This window comes from Mytilus californianus, unplaced genomic scaffold (assembly GCF_021869535.1).
Source record: "Mytilus californianus isolate M0D057914Y unplaced genomic scaffold, xbMytCali1.0.p SCAF_12, whole genome shotgun sequence".
Lineage (NCBI taxonomy): Eukaryota > Metazoa > Mollusca > Bivalvia > Mytilida > Mytilidae > Mytilus > Mytilus californianus.
Genome location: NW_026262604.1, coordinates 16,298,229 through 16,320,429, shown reverse-complemented (window position 1 = coordinate 16,320,429; position 22,201 = coordinate 16,298,229). Strand labels below are relative to the sequence as shown.

The window sequence follows — 22,201 nt, the reverse complement described above, 5'->3', positions numbered from 1 at the left end:
TTGTAACAACCATTTAATTGTTAACAAGGTGAAATTGTTTTACAGCTGATCCAACGTGTCCGTTCTGAATACAGTAAAGACACTTACGAAATGTTTATTGTCCCCATAGATTTGTTGGACTTTAGTGGCCCGAAAATTATCACTTGACTCACCAGCTTTTTATTACAAGTAGAGGTACATTTGTTCTGATCTTCAATGGCAGTTAAGGTATTCATGGAGTAATATCTGACTACAAGGACTTCCTGGCTGTCAAAATCAAAGAAATACAGCATGAATGTTACCATTTACATACAATAATATTTGTGCAAATAAATCAGTATTCTATGAGGCTATGCATGCAGGAACAGCAGGATATTTGTTTCTGATAAGGAAACAATAAAGCTAACTACTGAAATGATTGAAGAGTTATTATGTTTAAATCAACAAAGGTTGATTACAATTGACAAGATATATTTAATAGTGGTTGTGGGAATCAATTGTTTAAATTTTTTTATAAATGTCTATTGTTCAGTTATAATTTGATGGCAATCTTATACTTTCAAACATGTTAAGATGTATGTGTGTTCATTTTAGCATATCTTGTCAATTGGGTAAATTCAGTACTTGCCTATACTTTTTCGGAAAATGGAAGTCTATCTTGTCCGTTTGGTGAATTCAGTACTTACATATTGTAAGACTTTGTCGAAAAAATGGTAGTCTATCTTGTTCGTTTGTGTAAATTCAGTACTTCCATTTTGTAAGACTTTATCGGAAAATGGAGGATATATATCTAAAATAATTATCTGTTGCAACCCACGCAGATCAAGTACAAGTAAGTACTGACATAATTTCAAGAAGAGTGCAACTCTTATACTTTTCCATGTTCGATTGGTGCTATATTGTTGGTTCCTTGACGTCCAGTGGCAAATACTTCATACCTGTTCATGACAAAAACAATATCAATACATACAAAAGAGGTCCATTTAGAGAGGTCGTCTAGGATAAGGTCAGGGAACATTGAGGGTAAATTGGATAGGAACAGAAATTTGACTAGCAAAAGGGTACCCATGGTCCCCTCAAATAGTTGATGTAAGCATAGATGTATAAACCCATAGATAAAGCTCGTCAAAAGTTCCCTACTGTTCTCTATTGTTAGATAAAAAGAACCATGACCAAATTGACTGTCTTTGATGTTTCATGTGTGTTGTCCTCAATAAAGTAACTCTAGCTACATCTCTTATCTGTTGATCTGTATTGACCAGTACAGCAGAATAGATTTTCTTAATTGTCTTCTCGAGTTATGTCCCTTCTGTTGTGAGAGTATGTCTATTTTTAGCGCACTGGACAGACAAATAAAATGGTGCACAAATGGATGAAATCGGTCAGAAATTGCGCATTTTACAAGGAAATATTGAACTAAATTAAAAAATGTTTTTTTTTAAGGCTTGTATCTTTATATTTTATAAAAACTATGTTCCTGTTAGTTCCTGAAAATAGGAATAGCACGTTGTTGAACTTCTAAAATACACCTTCTTTTTGATATGCTTCATTAAGTAGTCGGACTGCGTCGAATTCGGAAAAAAATTAATAAGAAAGTACATTATTTTCTTTATTTCATCAGTTTTTCTACATTTTTAGAAGAGAAATTTTCTTTTTAAATCATTTTTATATTTTTACGAATAAGTTAGTTACTAAATCATAGATGTATTTTATACATCTATGGCTAAATTATAATAATTTCATTCATGATGTTTATTAAATTAGTTTAGTAAAGAGTTTATGTGTACTACCAAAACATTCCATGTAAAGCATGGTAAATAAATATTATGGAGCATATATTCAACTTTTTCTATTAATTGTATTTTCAATAGACTTAATTGTTTATAATAGTTAACATACATTGTTTAAATAAAGTTTAATTGTGATAAAAGATATAAAATCTAAAAATGTAAATATGACGAAAACATTAGTTCTGGCTAAAAAAAAAGATATCGCATTTATTAATTTCTTTTCAAGAATAATTTGTAATATTGTATTACCTACAAGAACATTATTTTTTCATAACCAATTAAGTCATTCTAAAATATATATTTTGATTTTATTTCTTTCCGACTTTTAGCATGTTTAACTGCTAAGTAGCTTTTGATTTTCAGTTTTCTATTGTCTAGATTGTCAATCGGCATCTCAATGACCAACTGGTCCATGTCATTATCAGATAAGTGTGAAAGCCATTACAACGCACATAGAACCTTTGAAGTCAGTGTTGAGCTTCATCTATGGGTTTATACATCTATGATGTAAGGGTTCTTAACGTGCAATGAGCGTAGCAGTCTCTCTACACGATCTACGAAATTGTGTAAAATTACTTTTCATACACAATAAACCCACATTTGGCAAATGTCTATCACTATACTATAAACCCTGATTATCCAGAGGCAGTCCAAATTTACTATACCCTCATCCCGAACTTCCTCGATTACAGGACCTACTTTAAATGGTTATGGTTTTTTTCTGAATATTCATGAACTGTTTGCCACTGGACGTTAAGCAACCAATCAGTAGATGGGAAAAACCCATGGGTAAGGATAGAAGTGTTGATAAATTTATTCGCAATAGAGTCACAAAATAAGTTTATCAACATTGGCTATTGAAGTTCAAACGATTATAATGTTATATGTTATGTCCATCTTGATAAAAAAAAAACTGTGATGCAGCATTTCATTAATTCCAAATTTTGAACAAAAACATGAGATGAAAAAGAATGTAATTTTTAAATGCTGATCACACAATATATCTCTGTAACCTTTCTTGATTCACAAGATCCGTCGTGTGTTTTTTCCCTCTCTTTTGAGTTTTCTCTTGTGTTATTTTATATATTATTGCCCTTAATATATATTACTTATTTGTATTCTAGAATTACAAAAATACTTATATGTTTCCCGGTTATAATAAACAACGATCATGTACCTGATCTGATATCCTTTTGGAAGTCTGTTCCTATTGTATCACTCGATTGTGTATCCGGTCTAATTTTAATTCGTATCGGAATACTCATTAACTTTTCACACTGAAGTTTTTTGTCTGAAAGAACGTACTGATATAGTAAGATTACTGGTAGAGGTGATTCATAGTGCTAATCAACGCAACAAGATAAGAATAACCATAAAAAGTAATTTGTAATTTGGTATATTAAAATTGTATACATTATTATTATTTTGAAACGAAGAAAAATAAGATTTTAGCGTCATTAAGAATTTAAAGTGTGTGAATGTAGGGGTTCTCTTATGTTAAATTGTTTAATTCTCAATAACTTCCAGAAAATTATTCCAAAACGTGGAAAATTATTACCATTTGGAATAAATAGAACGTCAAAAACATTTTGTTCTGCATGCTATTTATAGAAGTATGCGTTGGATGATTCATCCCATATAACTATGGCATTCTTCCGGGGTCAACATAGTTCGCAACATTAAGCATTTCGAGAAGAAGATAACGGTCAGTTGGTTTAATCTAATTTTGTAGTTATCAATAAATATTATTACTATTTTTCTATATTCAATTGTCTTTTTTTAACTTCTAGTTTCAAAGACTAAAGCCCAATGCGAAAATGTTGCAAATTATACTCATGGTAACAGCTGTTTTCAATAACTGGGCCGAGGGAAAATTCAACCATGAGGTTAAATTGCGGCAAACTCTTTGAAAAGGAAGCCAATCTGCATTTTAGCAATGCTGTTTGGATATATCCTTTCCAAATAAGAGATTAAATTAATAAGTCCTTGTACAGGTAAAGAGTTTTGTGAAAATTTCAATGAACTCGCAATTGAATTGAAAATATTACAACTTCTAACAATCTAAAAACTTAACGAAACGGTAACCATCAAGAAGAGCAATATTAATCCATCAATCCATCAACTACAACTAAATGCAAAGCTAAGAAATACACAAAAAAAACAATTTTAAGCTTCATTTGGGGGAATTATCTAAAACTATCTTCGGTACTGCCACAATTTCGCATATGCAAGTTTTTGCTCAGCACATTAATGTCCTTACAGTGAAATTTACCAAACAAAAGGTTGTACATCCCACTTATTAGTCCTCATTTATTAGTGAATAAAATAATATCAAATACTGTAAATGACATGAGAGATACTCATACTAAAACAGAGCTATTACACAATGTAATGAGAAATAACACAAAGGCACCGAAAAAATTAGGTTTTATTAAATCAAATACAATCCTAAATACTAATAATATAAAAACCAATACAATCCTAAATACTATTAATTTAAAAACTAAAGTGAAACAAAAATTTCATGACTTAAAATTGGAAATTTAATTTTTTTTAATTTAGAAGGAAAACTATCTCCCTTATAAATGAAGCTAATGTGTTGGATAGGAAACTCTAATGGACCAAGTATCCCACATATGTTTAAACTCTTAATAAAAATATATTGACATCTTTGTTTTATTCACCATGTTTGTAAACTTATTATTTTGGTTAATGATTGATTGATTGATTGTTGGTTGCTTAATGTCCAGTGGCAAATATTTCATGCATATTCAGGACGAGAACAAATTAACAATAAATACAATAGGTAGAATCTGTAATAGGAGTGTCCGGGATTAAGGTCGGAGAAATTTAGACTGCCACGGGAAATGAGGGAATGTTGGATAGGGACAGAAATTTAGCCTTGCAACAGGTCACCTACGGACCCCTCAAAGAGTTGTTGCAAGGGTTCTTAACGTGCAAAGAGCGTGGCACTCTCTTTACACGAGGCATCGGATTTAACGTCCCCATTCTGACCGGACGTGGCTGCAAATTTGTACATCCCGCACAGCCAAACGGACGCCCCACTTTAGCAAGGGTTTTACTGCCGGTCGGAGGAAGACCAATGGTGACCATTCTTCTATTCCCCAGTCACCCTTGGGGGTATTTTGGTTAATGAAAAATATAACTACTTAAATATTTTAATGTTAAAATTTGTAAACACTAGCTTTATGGATTTACTTGATAAATAACTACTATTTACCTTTTTAATTTAGATAGATGTAACGTAATTCATTAATAATCTCCTGAGGGTTAAATGGCAATATACAATTAAAGATTTGGGAAGTGTTAAGACACAAGTGATTTATATCTTTTAAGATAAGTTTTGGCTTGACAATAGGGAAAATAGATTAATAAAAAATATGTCATTTATAACAAGATTCAAAGTTTTATTATCCTCAGACACAACAGTGTACAAGAGGTCAATATACATACATACATACATACATAAATAAACAAAATATCTATACAGTAGTTATAATACAATTATGAAAAACATTACATGTACGACAAAAGGAGCTAACACACATTTAACAATCACGTGATTCTCGTGGCACTTTCATTTGTATACAATACAGTCAGTTTAAAGTATATCTGTCATTTGGATTTAACATAATGTCATGAATTTGTGAGTATTCACATAGGTATTAATAAGTGAATAGTTATAAATACTTGGTAATGTTTTGATATATCTGCAAATATTACGATATAACTTTACATTGCAGTTTGACAGCATTCCAATCATCTTGATCTCTGATGGATTTGTATTGTAATAAGGTGGAATAATTTTTTTGCGCAGATCCACGATTTGTGGATATGTACAAGTAAACATATAATGATATTCATTACCAATGTTATTTTTACATAAATGACATATTCTATTGTGTTTAGGGATCTTTGCCCATCTTCCTGTCTCTATTGGAATTTTAAATTTGAACATCTCAATTTACACATATATATTCTATCGGATACAGCCAATCTAAGTAGATACGGTTCAAGTTTAAATTCATGTTTAAAAAGTCCATGAAATCCCCCCTAGATGAGCTATTAATTTGCGAAAACCAGTTTTGAATAAATTGATCAGTCAAATTCTGTTTTAGAATAGACTTGAGAACAATGTTATCCATATGCATTTGATCATTCCATATAAAACTAAGCCCTGTTTCGTCAAAAATAGATTTAACATAAGCAATCCATTTCGTGAAGTTTAAACATAAGTCTATACAAAATACTAGATAGTTAGATACTACTGGATAAAAGGTTGTTCCAAAATAAAGCCATTCTCAATTTAATGACAACTTCAATTGCATGCATTTAATGACATTTAGTTGTCAGATAGTTGTAATCATGTTGTTACATCCAAGTAGTAGAGATTGAGCTTTTTTAGGATACCGTAAAAACGTAAGGTTCTAAGGTTTCAAGATGGCGGCCAAAAGGGAATTCCCCGAACTTTAAAATAGACCCAAACTCCGTTTCTGGATACCGTAAAAACGTAAGGTTCTAATGTTTCAGGGTGGCTGCCAAAAGGGAATTAGAAAACCCCTCCAACCAATCATGAATGTAGGTTTGCATGATATTTCGTCCAATGAGAAAAACAGTACCACACCTGTACACACATATTAATCAATCACATATATAATTAGGAATGACACAAAGACTTCACTTCAAAACAAATTTTCTACATGGACGCACGCGATAAAAAGAAGCTGACCAAGAATTTCGTCCGATTAGTAGCCGAAACTCCCGTCGAAACTGTAGTGGATTATCTAATGCAATCACGTATTTTTGACGACGAACTGACGGAAGACATCCTGTATCAAAACACAGAAAAGAACAAATCTCGACAACTGTTAATGACACTGATGAGAAGGGGACCCAAAGCGTTTTCCACTTTCGTTGAAGCTCTTCGTAGATCCGATTGCAAAGATCTAGCTGATAGTTTAGAATGCAACTAACCAACGTAGTCGTTCTAGGTGATTTGAAATGTACCTTCGATCTCCGCGCTCTGACACATAAACTCGTCAATGTTCGATACGATCCCCGTTTCTTCTCTGCCATGATCTGGCAACATAGGAGAATAGGTGGAAATTGTTTATTGTTTTCCAACGGAAAAATAAACTGTAACGGAAAGTGTCGGTCCTTCCAAGAAGCTCGTAGACGATTGCGTCGGTATGCCAGATGTCTACAGTCGATCGGATACGAGGTGAAACTCTCAAACGTCAGGATAGTTACTGCTTCAGCCGTGCACCAGTTGAGTGGTCGAATCGATTGATTGATTGATTGTTAGTTGCTTAACGTCCAGTGGCAAATATTTCATGCATATTCAGGACGAGAACAAGTTTACAATAAATACAATAGGTAGGTTCTGTAATAGATTAAGGGATTAAGGTCGGAGAAATTTAGACTGCCACGGGAAATGAGGGTATATTGGATAGGGACAGAAATTTAGCCTTGCAACAGGTCACCTACGGACCCCTCAAAGAGTTGTTGCAAGGGTTCTTAACGTGCAAAGAGCGTGGCACTCTCTTTACACGAGGCATCGGATTTAACGTCCCCGTTCTGACCGGACGTGGCTGCAAATTTGTACATCCCGCACAGCCAAACGGACGCCCCACTTTAGCACGGGTTTTACTGCCGGTCGGAGGAAGACCAATGGTGACCATACTTCTATTCCCCAGTCACCCTTGGGGGCTGGTCGAATCGATCCCGCACATCTTCCGAGTTGTTATAGCTATGAACCTGAATTGTTTCCAGCAGTCATGTTTCGACGTCATGGAATGCATTTCACCTGTCACTTGTCGGGTAAAGTGATAATCACGGGTATTAAACGAACGAGCGACGAAGACGATATCTATGTCGTTCTTTTAGAACTGGAACTGTTTCTATAAGAAGCGATACGTTTACATTCAATACAAAATGGACAAGACGTACATTCTCTTACTGTTTGCAGAGAAACCGTGCGACGTATACGTAGCCTTGAGCAAAACCACACAAAGTCGAGATCAAATAGCCTCATATATCACAGATAAATACCTGAGAAAACCACAGTGGAAATCCATCTTGATCGCAGCTTTTCTGGAATGATAACCAGACAATGACCTATCAAGAATACCTCGAAAAGATATATTACGACCCAGGACATCCGGGTTCGTTCAGCGGCGTGGATAAATTGTATAAAGCAGTACGCAAAGAAGGAAAGTACGTTTTGGGAAAATCCAAGATTAGAAAATGGTTGGAAACGCAAGATTGATTGATTGATTGTTGGTTGCTTAACGTCCAGTGGCAAATATTTCATGCATATTCAGGACGAGAACAAGTTCACAATAAATACAAAAGGTAGGTTCTGTAATAGATTAAGGGATTAAGGTCGGAGAAATTTAGACTGCCACGGGAAATGAGGGCACATTGGATAGGGACAGAAATTTAGCCTTGCAACAGGTCACCTACGGACCCCTCAAAGAGTTGTTGCAAGGGTTCTTAACGTGCAAAGAGCGTGGCACTCTCTTTACACGAGGCATCGGATTTAACGTCCCCATTCTGACCGGACGTGGCTGCAAATTTGTACATCCCGCACAGCCAAACGGACGCCCCACTTTAGCACGGGTTTAACTGCCGGTCGGAGGAAGACCAATGGTGACCATACTTCTATTCCCCAGTCACCCTTGGGGGGTGGAAACGCAAGAGACTTTCGGTCTACACAGACAGATCAACCGAAAATTTCGCCGTCGAAAAGTGATAGCTCCATTTATCGACTATCAGTGGGATGTAGACACGGCCGTAATGAAATCTTATGTAAAGGTCAACGATGGATACGGATACTTTTTACTGTCGTGTCGTTCGCACCCATGCGCTAAAATCGACTCAAGGTAAAGAAATGGTCACCGCTCTGAAATCGATCTTTGACACCGGCAAGAAACCCTCAAAACTGAGATCTGATAGAGGCACAGAGTTTCGGAACAAAGATGTACATCGACTACTCCAAACGGAAAAAGTCGACCAATTTTTCACCCAAAACGAACAAAAGAGTTCGTATGCGGAAAGAGCCATCAAGACAATAAAATCGAAACTCAGTCGCTACATGTCTCGTCACCAGACGCATCGCTGGATCGACGTCTTAGACTCCGTAACACAGAGTTATAACGGGAGCTATCATCGTTCCATTAAAATGGCACCGAGAGCAGTAACCAAAAAGGACGAGGCACGTTTGTGGAAACTTCAGTATGGACAATCGACCCGAGTTAAGGCTACGACCCCTCGTTTCGTCTTTAAGAAGGGAGACACCGTTCGTATTTCTCATCTGAGACTACCTTTCGACAGAGAGTACGACGAGCGCTGGACCATGGAATACTTCGTCGTAGTCGACCGAGGAATGAAAGAGAACATCCCGTACTACTCTTTAAAGGACACGACCGGGGAAGACGTTGGGGGATCCTTCCATCAATCCGAATTGAGTAAAATAACGGTGACGGAGGATACGGTATACCGCATCGAAAAAGTGATACAAAGAAGACGAAACGAAGTGCTGGTGAAATGGATGGGATGGCCCAAGAAATTCAACAGTTGGATTCCCTCCACAGCACTGGAAGACTATAAGAGAAGCGAGATGTGAAGTCGTCGTAAAAATGGAGCAATCGAACGTATACGGACGCATTCACTTTCTCAGAGAATTGGGACAAGCTGACAAGACGACGAGACAATTACTCCTCCGGTACACAACGAGAGATCAGATGGAAGCCTTGAGAGAAGTTGCAGGTTACATAGTGAACGGACACATTCGAATCCTTTCCAGAGACGATGTCCATTTCAGAGAACGATCGCTAGTCTTACGACAGATTATCGAACCCAGATTATCGTTACGGAGAAAACGAAACGCATTGCTGGCTTACCAGGACGTCATTCCTCGTTTATTGAGACCTCATTATCTTAATCGAGCTGTCGTGTTATCGATTCGTTCTGGCGAACAGTGATAAGAGAAAACCTTGATGATTACGGGAAAATCATAACCTATATTTTGATGTTTACAAAATCAATGGGAGACGAAGTCTCTTTGCGAACAGTGTTTACGGATCGACATTCATAAGAGAGTCTAGGAAATAGCGATGATCGTTTCACATGGACGATTTTTACTTGTACCTGTACTGCGGTGATTCGCTGGCGACTCAAGTGAACAATCACGCTGGAGACTTTGTGGTCGTTTTACCCAGGACGTATCGATTGAACGGTCGATGGGAGTGTGCTTTGGTGGAATTAACCCTGAAACCACAGATCGAACAAAGATCCGATCGCCTCTACGTATGTACCGACCTGATCGATGAATCGTACCTGCGAGATACGTTCCTTCCGATCTTGCGTACAATTCTTCCGACCGATGAAGATGTCATAGACATAGAATTCGGTACTCCTCACTACATGTCAATTCATCGAAACGAACTGGACCGGGTGCGAATATTTATAAGAGGTGATCGACTTCAACCCTGTCGATTTAAAATCGATCACCTGTACTGCACACTTCACTTCCGAAAACGAGAATGGGATCGATAGAAGTTTACGACCAAACGAACAGACGATGGGTGACCTACGTACCCGACTACAAGAAATGGGAGCAACACTTTGCAGACGTAAAGGATGGAAGAGTTCTACCCGACCACAAAGGACGAATCATCGTCGGAAGCGGTGCCCGATGGAGATCGGAGATACCCAAAGTCGAACTGGTCACTCCCGTCGCACAGGGTCTCGAAATGGCTAAATCGGATCTGAAGAGACAAAAAGTTATAAGAGAGAGAAAACGAAAAAGATCGTTCAATCAAATTGATCAACTATGAATCTCTTGGAAGAATATCACGACGATGAACTGTCTCTGTTTACGACGCCACCAACCAACACCGGTATACAGGCCAGGGAATGGATCGAATATCGACCAACAAACCAAGTATCCGGAGAATCTCCCCTGGAGTTTTTGATTTCGCCACAGCCTGTCCGATACATGGACTTGAGACGTAGCGTTCTCAGAATCAAACTTCGATTGTTCGACGCCGCAGGCAACCCCATTGCCAAAGATAACAAAGTGGCTTTGGTCAATCTAGGTTTACATTCCATCTTTTCGCAAGTAGACTGTTATCTTCAACAAACATCCATCGGTAAACTGGGGAGTATTTACCCGTACAAGGCTTACATGGATACCCTACTGAACACCGGTTCGAACGATTACGTTCAGCGTACCTCGCAATTTTTTTATAAGGACACGGCAGGTCATCACGACGACGCCAACGTACAATCGGGAGGAAATCAAGGCCTATACTTTCGTTCCAGATATACAGACGAGGGTCGCTCCTTGGAAATGGAAGGTCCAATTCACTTGGATATCTTCCAGCAGAAACGTTTGATCATCAACGGAGTCAGTCTGGCGTTGAAATTCTGGCCCAGTAAAAATGCTTTTCGTCTGATGTCGGGTGACGATGGAGCGAACTACAGCGTACAGATACTAGAGTCCAGCTTCAAATTATGTATGCAGAAACCCAACAGTGGCGTTCTATTAGCTCACGACAAGTTACTCGGGAATGCGACAGCCTTGTATCCTTTCGTCAGCACCAGCTTCAAGACCTCTTCAATATCGAAGGGCGAATACAGTCACAGCGAAAACAATATGTTCCAAGGTGAAGTTCCATCTCAGTTGGTTGTGGCTCTCGTCAGCAGCGAAGCCTTCAACGGAAGTTATAAGAGGTCACCGTTCAATTTCCAGGCGTACGACTGTGATTTTCTGGCGTTGTACATCGACGGACAGACGTTTCCAGCTAAACCATTACAACCCAACTTTAGTGGCAAGAACTACGTGGAAGCCTACAGGGGACTGACGGCTTTCAGAAGCGACGTGGACATCTCGTATTTCGAATACTCTGGTGGTTATACGCTCTTCGTTCTCAACATAGACGACAACAGGGATTTTAATACAAAGCGTAGAGGAGATTGTAGATTAGAACTTCGTTTTGGTAGCGCCCTACCGGAGAGCATCACTGTGCTCATGTATGCCAAGTTTCCCACGATCTTACACGTGGATCAATCCCGCAGCGTTTTACTACAATGAACAACTCGGAACTGGAAGAACTGTTACAAGACTATCCCGTACAAGTGATTTGCGCCAACGAGTTACCCGTGTCGATCGGAAAGAGACCAAGAACGTTCATAGTTAATACTGATCCGTGTTCCCGACCGGGAAGACATTGGACCGTATTTCACTTCACGACACGGGGACCTGCAGAATTTTTCGATTCGTTGGGAAATCGTCCACAGACCTACAAACCTCGTTTCGAAGACGTACTTGTGAATAACGGACCTCGATATCTTTACACATCGACCGGAATTCAACCGAACGATAGCGACACTTGCGGAGCCTATTGCGTTTACTTCGTGCGAGAACGTTATCGACCTCGTTCGTTCAGAGGCATCATGAAAGACTTTAGTGTGTACGACTTGAACGGCAACGATCGAAAAGTTATAAGAGGAGTACGACGAAAAGAAACTAAGCAGAGATGGAGCGAGAAAACAGCACGAACAGCGAACGTTGGCAGTTGATGGGAAGGAATCTACCGAAATCAGAAATCGTGTATTTCTGTCAAATGTTGGTAGTATACATCATTATCGTCACCTCAATCGTTAATCTGACAGTGCAGAACGGCAAGAACGAATTGTGGATCAGTCTATTGAGCAGTGCCATCGGTTACGCTCTACCCAGTCCTACACTGAAGAAAACATAAGAGAGACCTCGGAGCAGTCCGCAGACGTACCATCATGGCGTACCCCTTTTTACCGTGTTCCAGTATGTGCATCACCGGACAAACGAATTGTGGAAAGACGCGTTTCGTATACAAGCTGTTGCAACACCTGGAAGACATGTATGTCGAAGACCCACCGGTGCAAGTGCTCTACTGCTATGGTATACATCAACCTCTATTTGACAAAATGGAAGAGACAATCCCTCGCCTTTCGTTTCACAAGGGTTTACCATCTACGGAAACGATTGAGGAATTTACGGCCGATAGACGACACCGATTGATCGTGTTGGACGACTTGATGCATCGCGTGGTACGCGATGTAGACATGGAACTATTATTCACACAGGGTTCACACCACAGACGACTGTCCGTCTATTTTTTGTCTCAAAACTTATACGTACAAGGAGCTAGATCGAGAACCATTGCCCTAAACACCACATACTTGGTGCTGATGAAGAATGTGCGGGATGTGTCTCAAATATCCACCTTGGGTCGACAACTCTTCCCCGGAAGATCGAACGTATTAACTGAGTCTTATACCGACGCCACCTCCGAGCCGTACGGATATCTGGTAGTCGACCTTTCAACAAATTCGGACGACACTTATAGATTGAGAACTCACGTGTTTACAGGAGAAGACACGATCGTCTACGTTCCCCGAAAGCCATAAGAGGATCGAAAACAATCCCGAGACCGAATCATGAGTCGTTTGTTGGAGGACCAAGTGCATTTTCTAGAATTGTTGCGCACCGCCAAGAAAGACCAGAGGAAGTCTTTATTAAAAACGATCAACAAGTTACAGTTGAAAGCCTTGAGTGAAATCGCTCACAACGTCATTAAGGGAACGATTGTTTTATCGTCGGATGACAAAATCAAACTCAGGGGATACAAGAAAATTCTAACCACCCTCGGGAGAAAATCGTCGACTCAACGAGATCGTCTGAGTTCGCTTCAACGTGGGTCGACTGCCGTCGTACATCTTTTGAACGTCGCAAAAACATGGACAAGATGATACTGATCCCATACGACAGATATCAGAAATTATGTAAACGTCAGACGGGCGAAGGAACCGAATCGTCAAAGAAATCTAATCTAGGATCAACAAAGAAATCAAAGCTCGGACCCCCTGGAATGCCTGCCAAGAACGATAAAACATGGATCTCTTTATGACTTTAAACTGTTCTTTTGCAAATAATAATAATAATGTATTCTTGTGTATACTGTATTTATTTGTTGCATCTGTATTTTCTTGTATTAATAAAATGTAGAATACGATTGGTTTGGTTTTGTTGATTCACGTCCCGTTACTCGTAGTGATTCAACATCATTAAGAATTATTGATCTGATGCACTAGATGAAATAAGACAGATCGAAGATTAAATACATTTATTAACATACACAATAATCAGTTTACAAAGGATAATTTTACATCTATATACACATAGACATCCTTTTTAACGAGTCAAAATAGCATTCACTTCAAAAATTACGCATAAGAATTTACACTATGAGTAAAACAAAAATCTTCTAAGGTTATTTACATAAGGTTTTGACGACTCGAAATTTCATATTATTTTAATTTTTCATGGTCAAATTTATAGAGAGTATGTTTTTTCTAGCATTAAATTCATTCATCGACACAATTTGGTGTGCAATTTTTACAATGGAAAATACATGGAAACGAATAAAAAAAAAACAATACATAAGATCACATTTCAATCATCTTCTAATTTTGACACGTAAAAATATATTCCATTCAAAACTGACGTCTGAAAATTATAACTTTGGATAAAAAAGATCGCCTTTCTATGTTATTTACATATGGTTTTAAAGAACTCCAAAAGTTCAAGACCAACACTTGGAACATGATTAATCTTCAAAGTTTGTCTCCAATATATGAATCAAATAGCGGTCCTGATCGTCGTGGTCTACTTCCATGGGTGTGTCATCTCTGGGTGGTTCGTCGAGGTCCATAGATGTTTCTTCTTCATTAATTTCTTCCTTTGGTACGGGACATAGCTCTATATCGAGAGGAACGGTCGATACTCCATCGTTCAAGACTCGTCTTTTACAATAGAAATACGAGAACCCATTCCTTGTCTGCTGATAGGTGGAGATGCCGTTATTGAGGACTCTGAATCCTTTGAGAGTACCGCATCCCGCTCGTTGAGTACCTAGAACGTGACGAAAGGTGGTCATCGGAGCTTTGACACGACGTTTGGTAATTCCTTTCGAACTGAATTTCACTTCTCGGACTTGGCGGGAACGTCTGTGAAGTTTCTTGACCGGAATCTTCTTGGCACGTCTTAATAAACGAAAGGATGCCATCGCTGTGCTTGAAGTGGACACGGATTTGCTCTTTTGTACGATGTATGTTTTCGAGCAAAGTCCGATCATGACGTCACCCTCGTACTCCACTTTAAACAATCCCGGTGTTCGTTTGTCATACTTGGCGTGTATCGAACAGCATGTTCGAGGACACCATTCGGGTTCGACATCGTCCCGACAACATTCGGTGAGCGATCGATGGTACGCTTCTTGCATCTCTGGTTTGACAACGGAAGACAGATCGGGTCTGGATAAGGCCATGTAAGCGGAATCGGTGTCCATCTCACAGTACGCAAAGTCGGATCGGTCGACGTAGACGTCCAAAAAGTCGTAGTAGAACTGGAGCATTCTCAATTTGGCGTACTGTAAAATAAAGTATCCAATCTGAATCGGGAGGTTGATGTCGAGTTTCTCTTTGGCCTTTTCGACTTCGAAATACTCTTCTTCTTTTAGCAGAGTAGTCAACTTCTTGAATTGTGGTTTGTTGGCCTCGATCATGGCATTACCCTCGCCCTGGACGTACTTGACGGACTGGAATTTTTCTTGGTCCATAATAGTAGATCCGTACGCACTGTTGCCTTCCATTTTCGACGTATCGGCGATGATGGCTTTATCGGGATGTGCATCTCCCATTCGACGATTGTCGCTAACCGTTTTTACAAAGTCCCGAAAACAACGTTGTGGTGTAAATTCGATCACTTGATGGATCTTGGAGACCACCATACCGTGCTGCAAGTACCATTTCAACAGCGGAGTGGCGATCAACATCTGACGAGCTCGCATGCCACCAATTAAAAGTCGACGAGGTTTTTCCGATAATTCGAATCGTCGGACGTGCTCTTGCATGTGTTCGCCGATGATGTCGAAAGGGACGTCGGTGGTACAGAAGAGAGGCGACATCTCTTCGAAATATTTGAACGGTGTCATGGTCGGATGTTGAAAATACGACGGCCATTCGTCGGGAACTCGGATGTCGCATTCCACCATCCCAAAGAGTCGATCGTTCAGAACACCCTCTAGAATTTCGTTTTCGGTGACGGAACGTTGCGGCGTCGGGGGTTTCCGTGAATCGAAGAAGTTTTTCAAGTTTTTGTCTCCTCGAATCTCGACTCGATAGCGACACTCCCATTTTTCTACCAGTTGGTATCCCTGCTTTTGGATCAGAGACGACGTTTTGGCAGTCTTGTCGTACTTGGCCTGTCGTCCTGTTCGCCATTTCTGATCTTTGATCGACTTTGTCATCCAACAATCGTGTCCGTGCCAATAACATCCGTGGAATTGGTAGACGGTGTTAGTTTGCACATCGAAGCCATCCACGGGGTAGGGACCGATCTTTTTCTCTTTGCCCGTATTTAACTTATGCTGGATGTGGAGACCATGCGTTTGGTTGAGGTAGTCCAACCAGTCATACATCATCGTATATCTGTCTCTTTTCTTGGGTTTGAATCCATCCTCCAAACGTCGACGAACAAAGGCTCCAGTAGGCATGTCCTGGTCGATGGCCCACAGATAGAGAGCGTTGGCATCGAATCCGAGAATCTTCTGACAGGGCTTCTCTGGATTGTTTCGAATATACGATTGTCCGACTTCGTGGTGTCGATTGAAAATGATGGACGGTCCACCGGTTAAATTCTGTTTGACGGTGTGGTATAGATCGCTATTGGCTTCGTCGAATAGGGCAAAGGAGGCTCCGGCCTGTCGACCCGTATCGAAGAGCATACGTCGTGCGAGTCCCGGTACGGATATGGAGGATTTAAAGATGTCGATATCTCTGTCGAAATAACATTTTTGAAGATTTTGCACGGCCTGGACAAACGGTCCGACGTCTAAATTATTGTACCACACGAGAAAGTCTCGAAACGTAGACATGTCGTTCTCGAACCAGACGTTCTGACAGAATTTGTATTCTTCCATGGTGATGTTGGACTCTTTCAAAGAGCTGTAGAAAGCTGCGTGTGGAGGTAATGCAGGATGATCAAGCTTTTCAGCTCCGTCGAACCACTCGTACGGAAAGAATCCTTTGTTGTCGATGACATCAAATGCTTTCAGAAATTTTACATAACTGACCCCCGGGGCTAAATACGACGTGATGTCCAGAAATTTGAATTTATCGTTAGCCAAACAGGCGTAACTATTGTTCCTTTTCACGGTAAAGTTTTTTCCCGGTTGGTGCATGTCTAAAGTTTTGGCAAGATGGGTTTTGACCAGATTCATGTCGTATTTAGCCGAGTTGAATCCTAGGACGATGGTCTGTCGACAGTAGGCGTCGAGTTCTTCTTTCAGTTTTTTAAAAACGTTTTTCGTTTTTTCGTTCACTTCAAAAAGTTCTTCGTCGTCCAGGAACGCGTCAAGTTTAAACTCGTCGTCGTCGTCGTCTTCTAACAAGGCACGCATCGGATTTTGAATGTCTTTCTCCAGTTGATCGAAGGCATCTTCAAATGAGTGTCGTGTAAGCTCGTATGATTTGTCGCCGATCTGGTTCATGTAGTCCACCATCTTACGTAAGAGCACCTGCATATCAGTTTCCACGATACAGTGAGGTTCGAAAAATCCATCTACATTAGAACAGACAGAAACGGAAACGGGATCGTGTCGTTGCGTCCACGTCAACTTCTCGGAATTCGAGTCTTGGATAGATACGAGCATGGCCTCGAAATCGTAGACGACAAACCATTTGAAGAGCCGTTCTTGCACGTGGATGCCCTGTTCTTCTAATTTATCGAAAATGGTTTTCGGGTTGGAATAGAATCCTCCTTTAAAATTGTAGACGGTCTTTCCGGTACATTTTAATTGATGTCGTTTCATGTTATTTAACCGGTTGAAATGCCGGTTACAGGTCCCGCATTGATATTTTTGGGTGTACGCCGTTAAATTGGAAATGTAAGACAAATGATGGTCGAATTGGTTGACGTTCATATTGTCTTCATACTGACATCTGGATTTGTAGACGGTTAAAGCCACACCGTCGTCTCTAAGATGGTACACATTGACGTTGGTCTTGAAACAATGTTCGAAATAGACCGTTTGGTGAAGTGGTAACCCCTTGAATTTCTTGACATCGACTTCGACTTCTAGATGTTTGTCCGGAGCAAACTGAATCCATTCTTCAAACAGGCGTTTGGTGTGCGCTTCTAGATCAATTCGTTGATGTCCCCTGTGCACGGCCAAACATCGGAAGGCGCATAGATGGTCCTTGTAGACAGTTCCTTTTCTACTTTTGTTTAGGGCGATGATCGATTTGGATACGGTGATGTATTCCGGTAACTGATCGCCAATGTATCCCAATGGATAGTTCAAATGATACAGGACGAATCGAGCGTTAGTGACCAGGTACGGTTTCCACTTGGTATCCGGTCTTTGCCTCAAGAGGAAATCGGTAACATTGAATCGTTCCAGTCTGAGTCGCAATCGGTTTAAATCTCCCCGTTTTGAAATGTAGACGGGACGCTGGAATAAAGATTCATTGGCATACGCACGAAAATATCGATATTCTCCCGTCTCCGTATTTCTTAAAATGAGACCAAATTCCAGGTTAAGTCGAAAAGCGTGTCCTTGTCTATCGTAGATTTGTTGTGCCTGTTCCATCAGTTGAGGGACCGAAAATCGTTGGTCAGTGGTACGTTATATGTAGAGGTCACGGAACTTTCCTGGTGATTCTCTAAAATCAGAGGGGCGTTGCTTTCGTACACTCTTTTTAAAATGTCATCCTCGTCATCTTCCCATGGCGCTTGATCATTTTGCCAAGGTCGGGCTTGTAACGTTCCGGAACCGGTCTGGTAATGCTCCTGCATACCATGCAAGTATAATTGGCGTCGGTCTGAAAACCGTGCTGTACATCTTCTACATCGATATGAACTGCATCCCTGTTGCGGAGAGGTTGAACTGGACTCTGGTTTCGGTGACTGCGTATTCGGAACGTTTGGATTTGATGCTGAACTTGGACCAGGTTGCGTTGAGGTTGAACCTTTTGGGGATACCTAAGAAAGACCATTTAACAATAAATTAGAGAAAAAAAAAGGGAAATGGGAGACAACTCTGCATGTCTTCTAATTTTCGATCTACATGAATTGCTTCCCTTGTGTGTGTTTTTATCAGGTTAATCCTCATCGTGAAGTTTGTTTTGTTTCAAAGTTAATCCTTTTTTGACAACTTAATCTGTTTTATTTAAAGAACGTCTAATTTAATCTTATCTCAGAAATATTAATCGCAACTTAAAGAAAGAAAACTTTAGCATATTTTATGTAAGGATAAGGAAGCGCGGGTAAATTCTAAGAATATATTACCGTTCCATTACATTTCTGTTGGTGACTTTTCATATCTTTCTTGTACTTGTTTTTTTGTCCACATAAATTGCACTGGTATTTTCCGTCTGTGTGCTGAGAGGATACGTGGTCATCGAGAAAAATAATATGGTCAAAACGACACTCGCAATATCGACAAATGATCTTACACTTGAGAGTGTGTTGTTGTAAGTTGTCTTTTCGATTGAAGCTTTTGCAGCACTTTGTGCAGGTATATATTTGGTTGCCATGGACGGAGACATTATGTCGTAATAGGCCTGTTATACAGCTAAACGTTTTACCGCACACCTCACAAAGATGCATGTCTAACGTCGGATTGAAGACGTATTTCGTTGTAAATGAAATGTTTCAAGGTGTGCCTAGCTTTTTTCAAACACAGAACGGATGCTGTTTTTATTGGTCTAAAAATAACGTAATGTACTGCATCGTAATCGCATTAAGGGTTCTTATTGGGCAAAATATGTCGCATTGCATTGCATTATAATCGCACTAAGGTAAACGAAATGATTCAAGGTGTGCGTAGCTTTATGTAGGCAGAACGAATGCTCTTTAAAAGGCAATGTACTGCATCCTAATCGGCTCAAGGTTTCTTATTGGACGAAATATGTCGCATTGCATTATCGGATTAAGGTTTTATGTATATTTTTTTCATTGATTGTCATACGGCGTCATGCACTGTCAATGCGGCAGCGTACATCATAATCCGGATTATGGGTTGTCCATTTGTACACCCTAACATGCATAATGTAGTCAACGTTTGATTACAATTTAATCCAACCCTTGCTAAATTAAGTTTAAATTGTGTACACAGAAAATGATACTTTATGACAACTTAATCTCCTCGTTCGATTACATCTTTAACCTTTCAACATTTGATTACAACTAAAATTAGTAGTATATATATTTAGGATGATATTTATGGTAATATTGCAAACTTGATCGTTACATCCTTGACGATGCTATTATTTCTTTAATTCAAGAAGATTCATTCACTAAGACCTCTCGAGTTCAAGGATATTCGATCACTAATATACCTCAATCAAGGATATTTAGTCAATCTTATTAATTCGAATCCCGGACATGATATCTGTTAATTGTTGATTTGATAGCATTTTTAAAATCAAAACGGACAAAGCTCGATTTAATTCGATTGAAATAGAGAATAATTTTTCTTTAATCCAACACAACGTCCAAAACCAGTCTAGAGAGAAGATGGATTCACCAACAGTAATGACTTCAACACCGATAAACGTATGTATAATACACATTGTATACCTCGAATTGAATTCGTCATATCGTCACATTTTATAATCGAAATATCTGCACATTTTATATCGAAATATAAAACCGTGTTTACTCTCTTTCAGTTCAAAACTCCAACAAGGAAAAGGTTGCTCTTTTCAGAGAGTCTTAGCCCTGTCTTCGGTCCTGAAAATGGACAAAATGTTGCCCATTTGAATGAACAAGGAGGAATTGTAAGTATAATTTTAGAAATTAATATAAAAGAGTCTAACACCGATAAATGTATGTATAACACTGTATACCTCGAACTTCATTCGCTATATCTCCACATTTTATTATCGTAATATCTGCTCATGTATTATCGAAATGTAAAATCATTTTTACTCTCTTTCAGTTCAAAACTCCAACAAGGAAAAGGCTTTTCTTTTCGGAGAGTTTGAGCCCTGTCTTCGAAAGTAGACAAAAAGTGGCCCGCCTGAGTGATCAAGAAATAATTGTAAGTAAAATTTAAGAAATTAATCTTATAGAGTTGACTGGTGTTAAAAAAAGGGAAACCTAGAATACCAAATTTGATTCATAACTTAAAGAAAACATGGAAAATATATATGAATTACATATGCATTTTGAATGAATTTTTATACTAAAAGTTTGATTATTGTTTTGACAAAAAAGCTGTAATATATTTTTTATTTATTTATTAATTTTTATTTTGTTTTTGTTTTGCTATCAAGAGTATTTGTTTAACTTTTTTTTCTTTCTGTAGAGCATTGAATGGGAAACAGAAGAAACTAAGGAGGATACAATTGAAGATAGTCCAGTAAGCTTGTTTGAGGAAGCTGAGAGCCAGACTATACCATTTGGAGGCTATGCTGATAGCACATGTATGCAAGTGCAAGTGTTAATTGCATTTGTGTGTAAACATAACGCGGGACATTGGTTATATAGTTTTTCAAATATATATAAAACATGGGATTCTAGTGATGTTGTTTTTATTATTGATCGATTGGAGTGTAATTATTTTTTCATGATTAAACCATGGTAAGTGTAACTAAAAAAATCTCACTGAACCGTTCTTATACAAAAGGGTTTATCAGAAAAGTGTTGTCATGATATATTGTTAAAAGATTATGCAAGTTACTTCAGCGATCGATATGACGTACACAAGTGGTTTGAACTTGATTCAACAGATTACGGTTTAAAATGACAACTTAAGACAATTCCAATGGGTTACATTCTTTATTAATTTACCGTTATTAATACACAATATATTGTTATATTTCAAGTGAATATAATGACCACAGTTAAACAAAAAGTTACAATTATCTGTCCTTCGTTTGTTTCATTCACCACTCTGTAAAATTGTTTGGATTACACTCTGGACATGTTAGAAATCCCAACTGATTCATGTGGTCCGATCTATAAGGACACGGTACGACAGAAGACAGTTCGGGTACAAAGTCACCCATCACACTGGCAGTGTCTTTCAATTTGTTATATTCGGCAGGTCTCAAACAAATGCCTTTTTTGGTCGGTATGACATCGGTTTGATTTGGGGGTACCCAATATTGTCTAAGGTCTACACAGATTGAGTTCTCTTGAACAGTGGCGTAGACGTTTCCCCCCAGGTGAGATTTATACTCCCTCTTTTCCGTTAAGGCCTGGTCAATAAAGTCGAGACTGTCGACCAACATTTTCCATCGAGTTAAGGGTAGACTAATTCCTTTTTTCGTGGGAATCATATTTTTCTGGGAAT

General features: G+C 39.0%; 2 protein-coding genes across 2 annotated transcripts; one reads left to right on the top strand and one right to left on the bottom strand.

Moving 5' to 3' along the window:
* Positions 1 to 847: 847 nt before the first annotated feature.
* Positions 848 to 18,490, bottom strand: LOC127722307 (uncharacterized). The gene is made up of 3 exons (XM_052229197.1): positions 18,171 to 18,490; positions 16,317 to 17,876; positions 848 to 917 (listed from the first exon to the last, which is right to left on the bottom strand). The coding sequence occupies exons 1-3, from the start codon at positions 18,488 to 18,490 to the stop codon at positions 848 to 850; spliced, it is 1,950 nt and encodes a 649-aa protein (XP_052085157.1).
* A 1,795-nt stretch (positions 18,491 to 20,285) lies between these two features.
* On the top strand, positions 20,286 to 21,753 carry LOC127722306 (uncharacterized). The gene is made up of 5 exons (XM_052229196.1): positions 20,286 to 20,457; positions 20,574 to 20,681; positions 20,843 to 20,944; positions 21,212 to 21,339; positions 21,732 to 21,753. Exons 1-5 carry the CDS (start codon positions 20,419 to 20,421, stop codon positions 21,751 to 21,753), a joined length of 399 nt encoding a protein of 132 aa, XP_052085156.1. The 5' UTR covers positions 20,286 to 20,418.
* Positions 21,754 to 22,201: the final 448 nt, after the last annotated feature.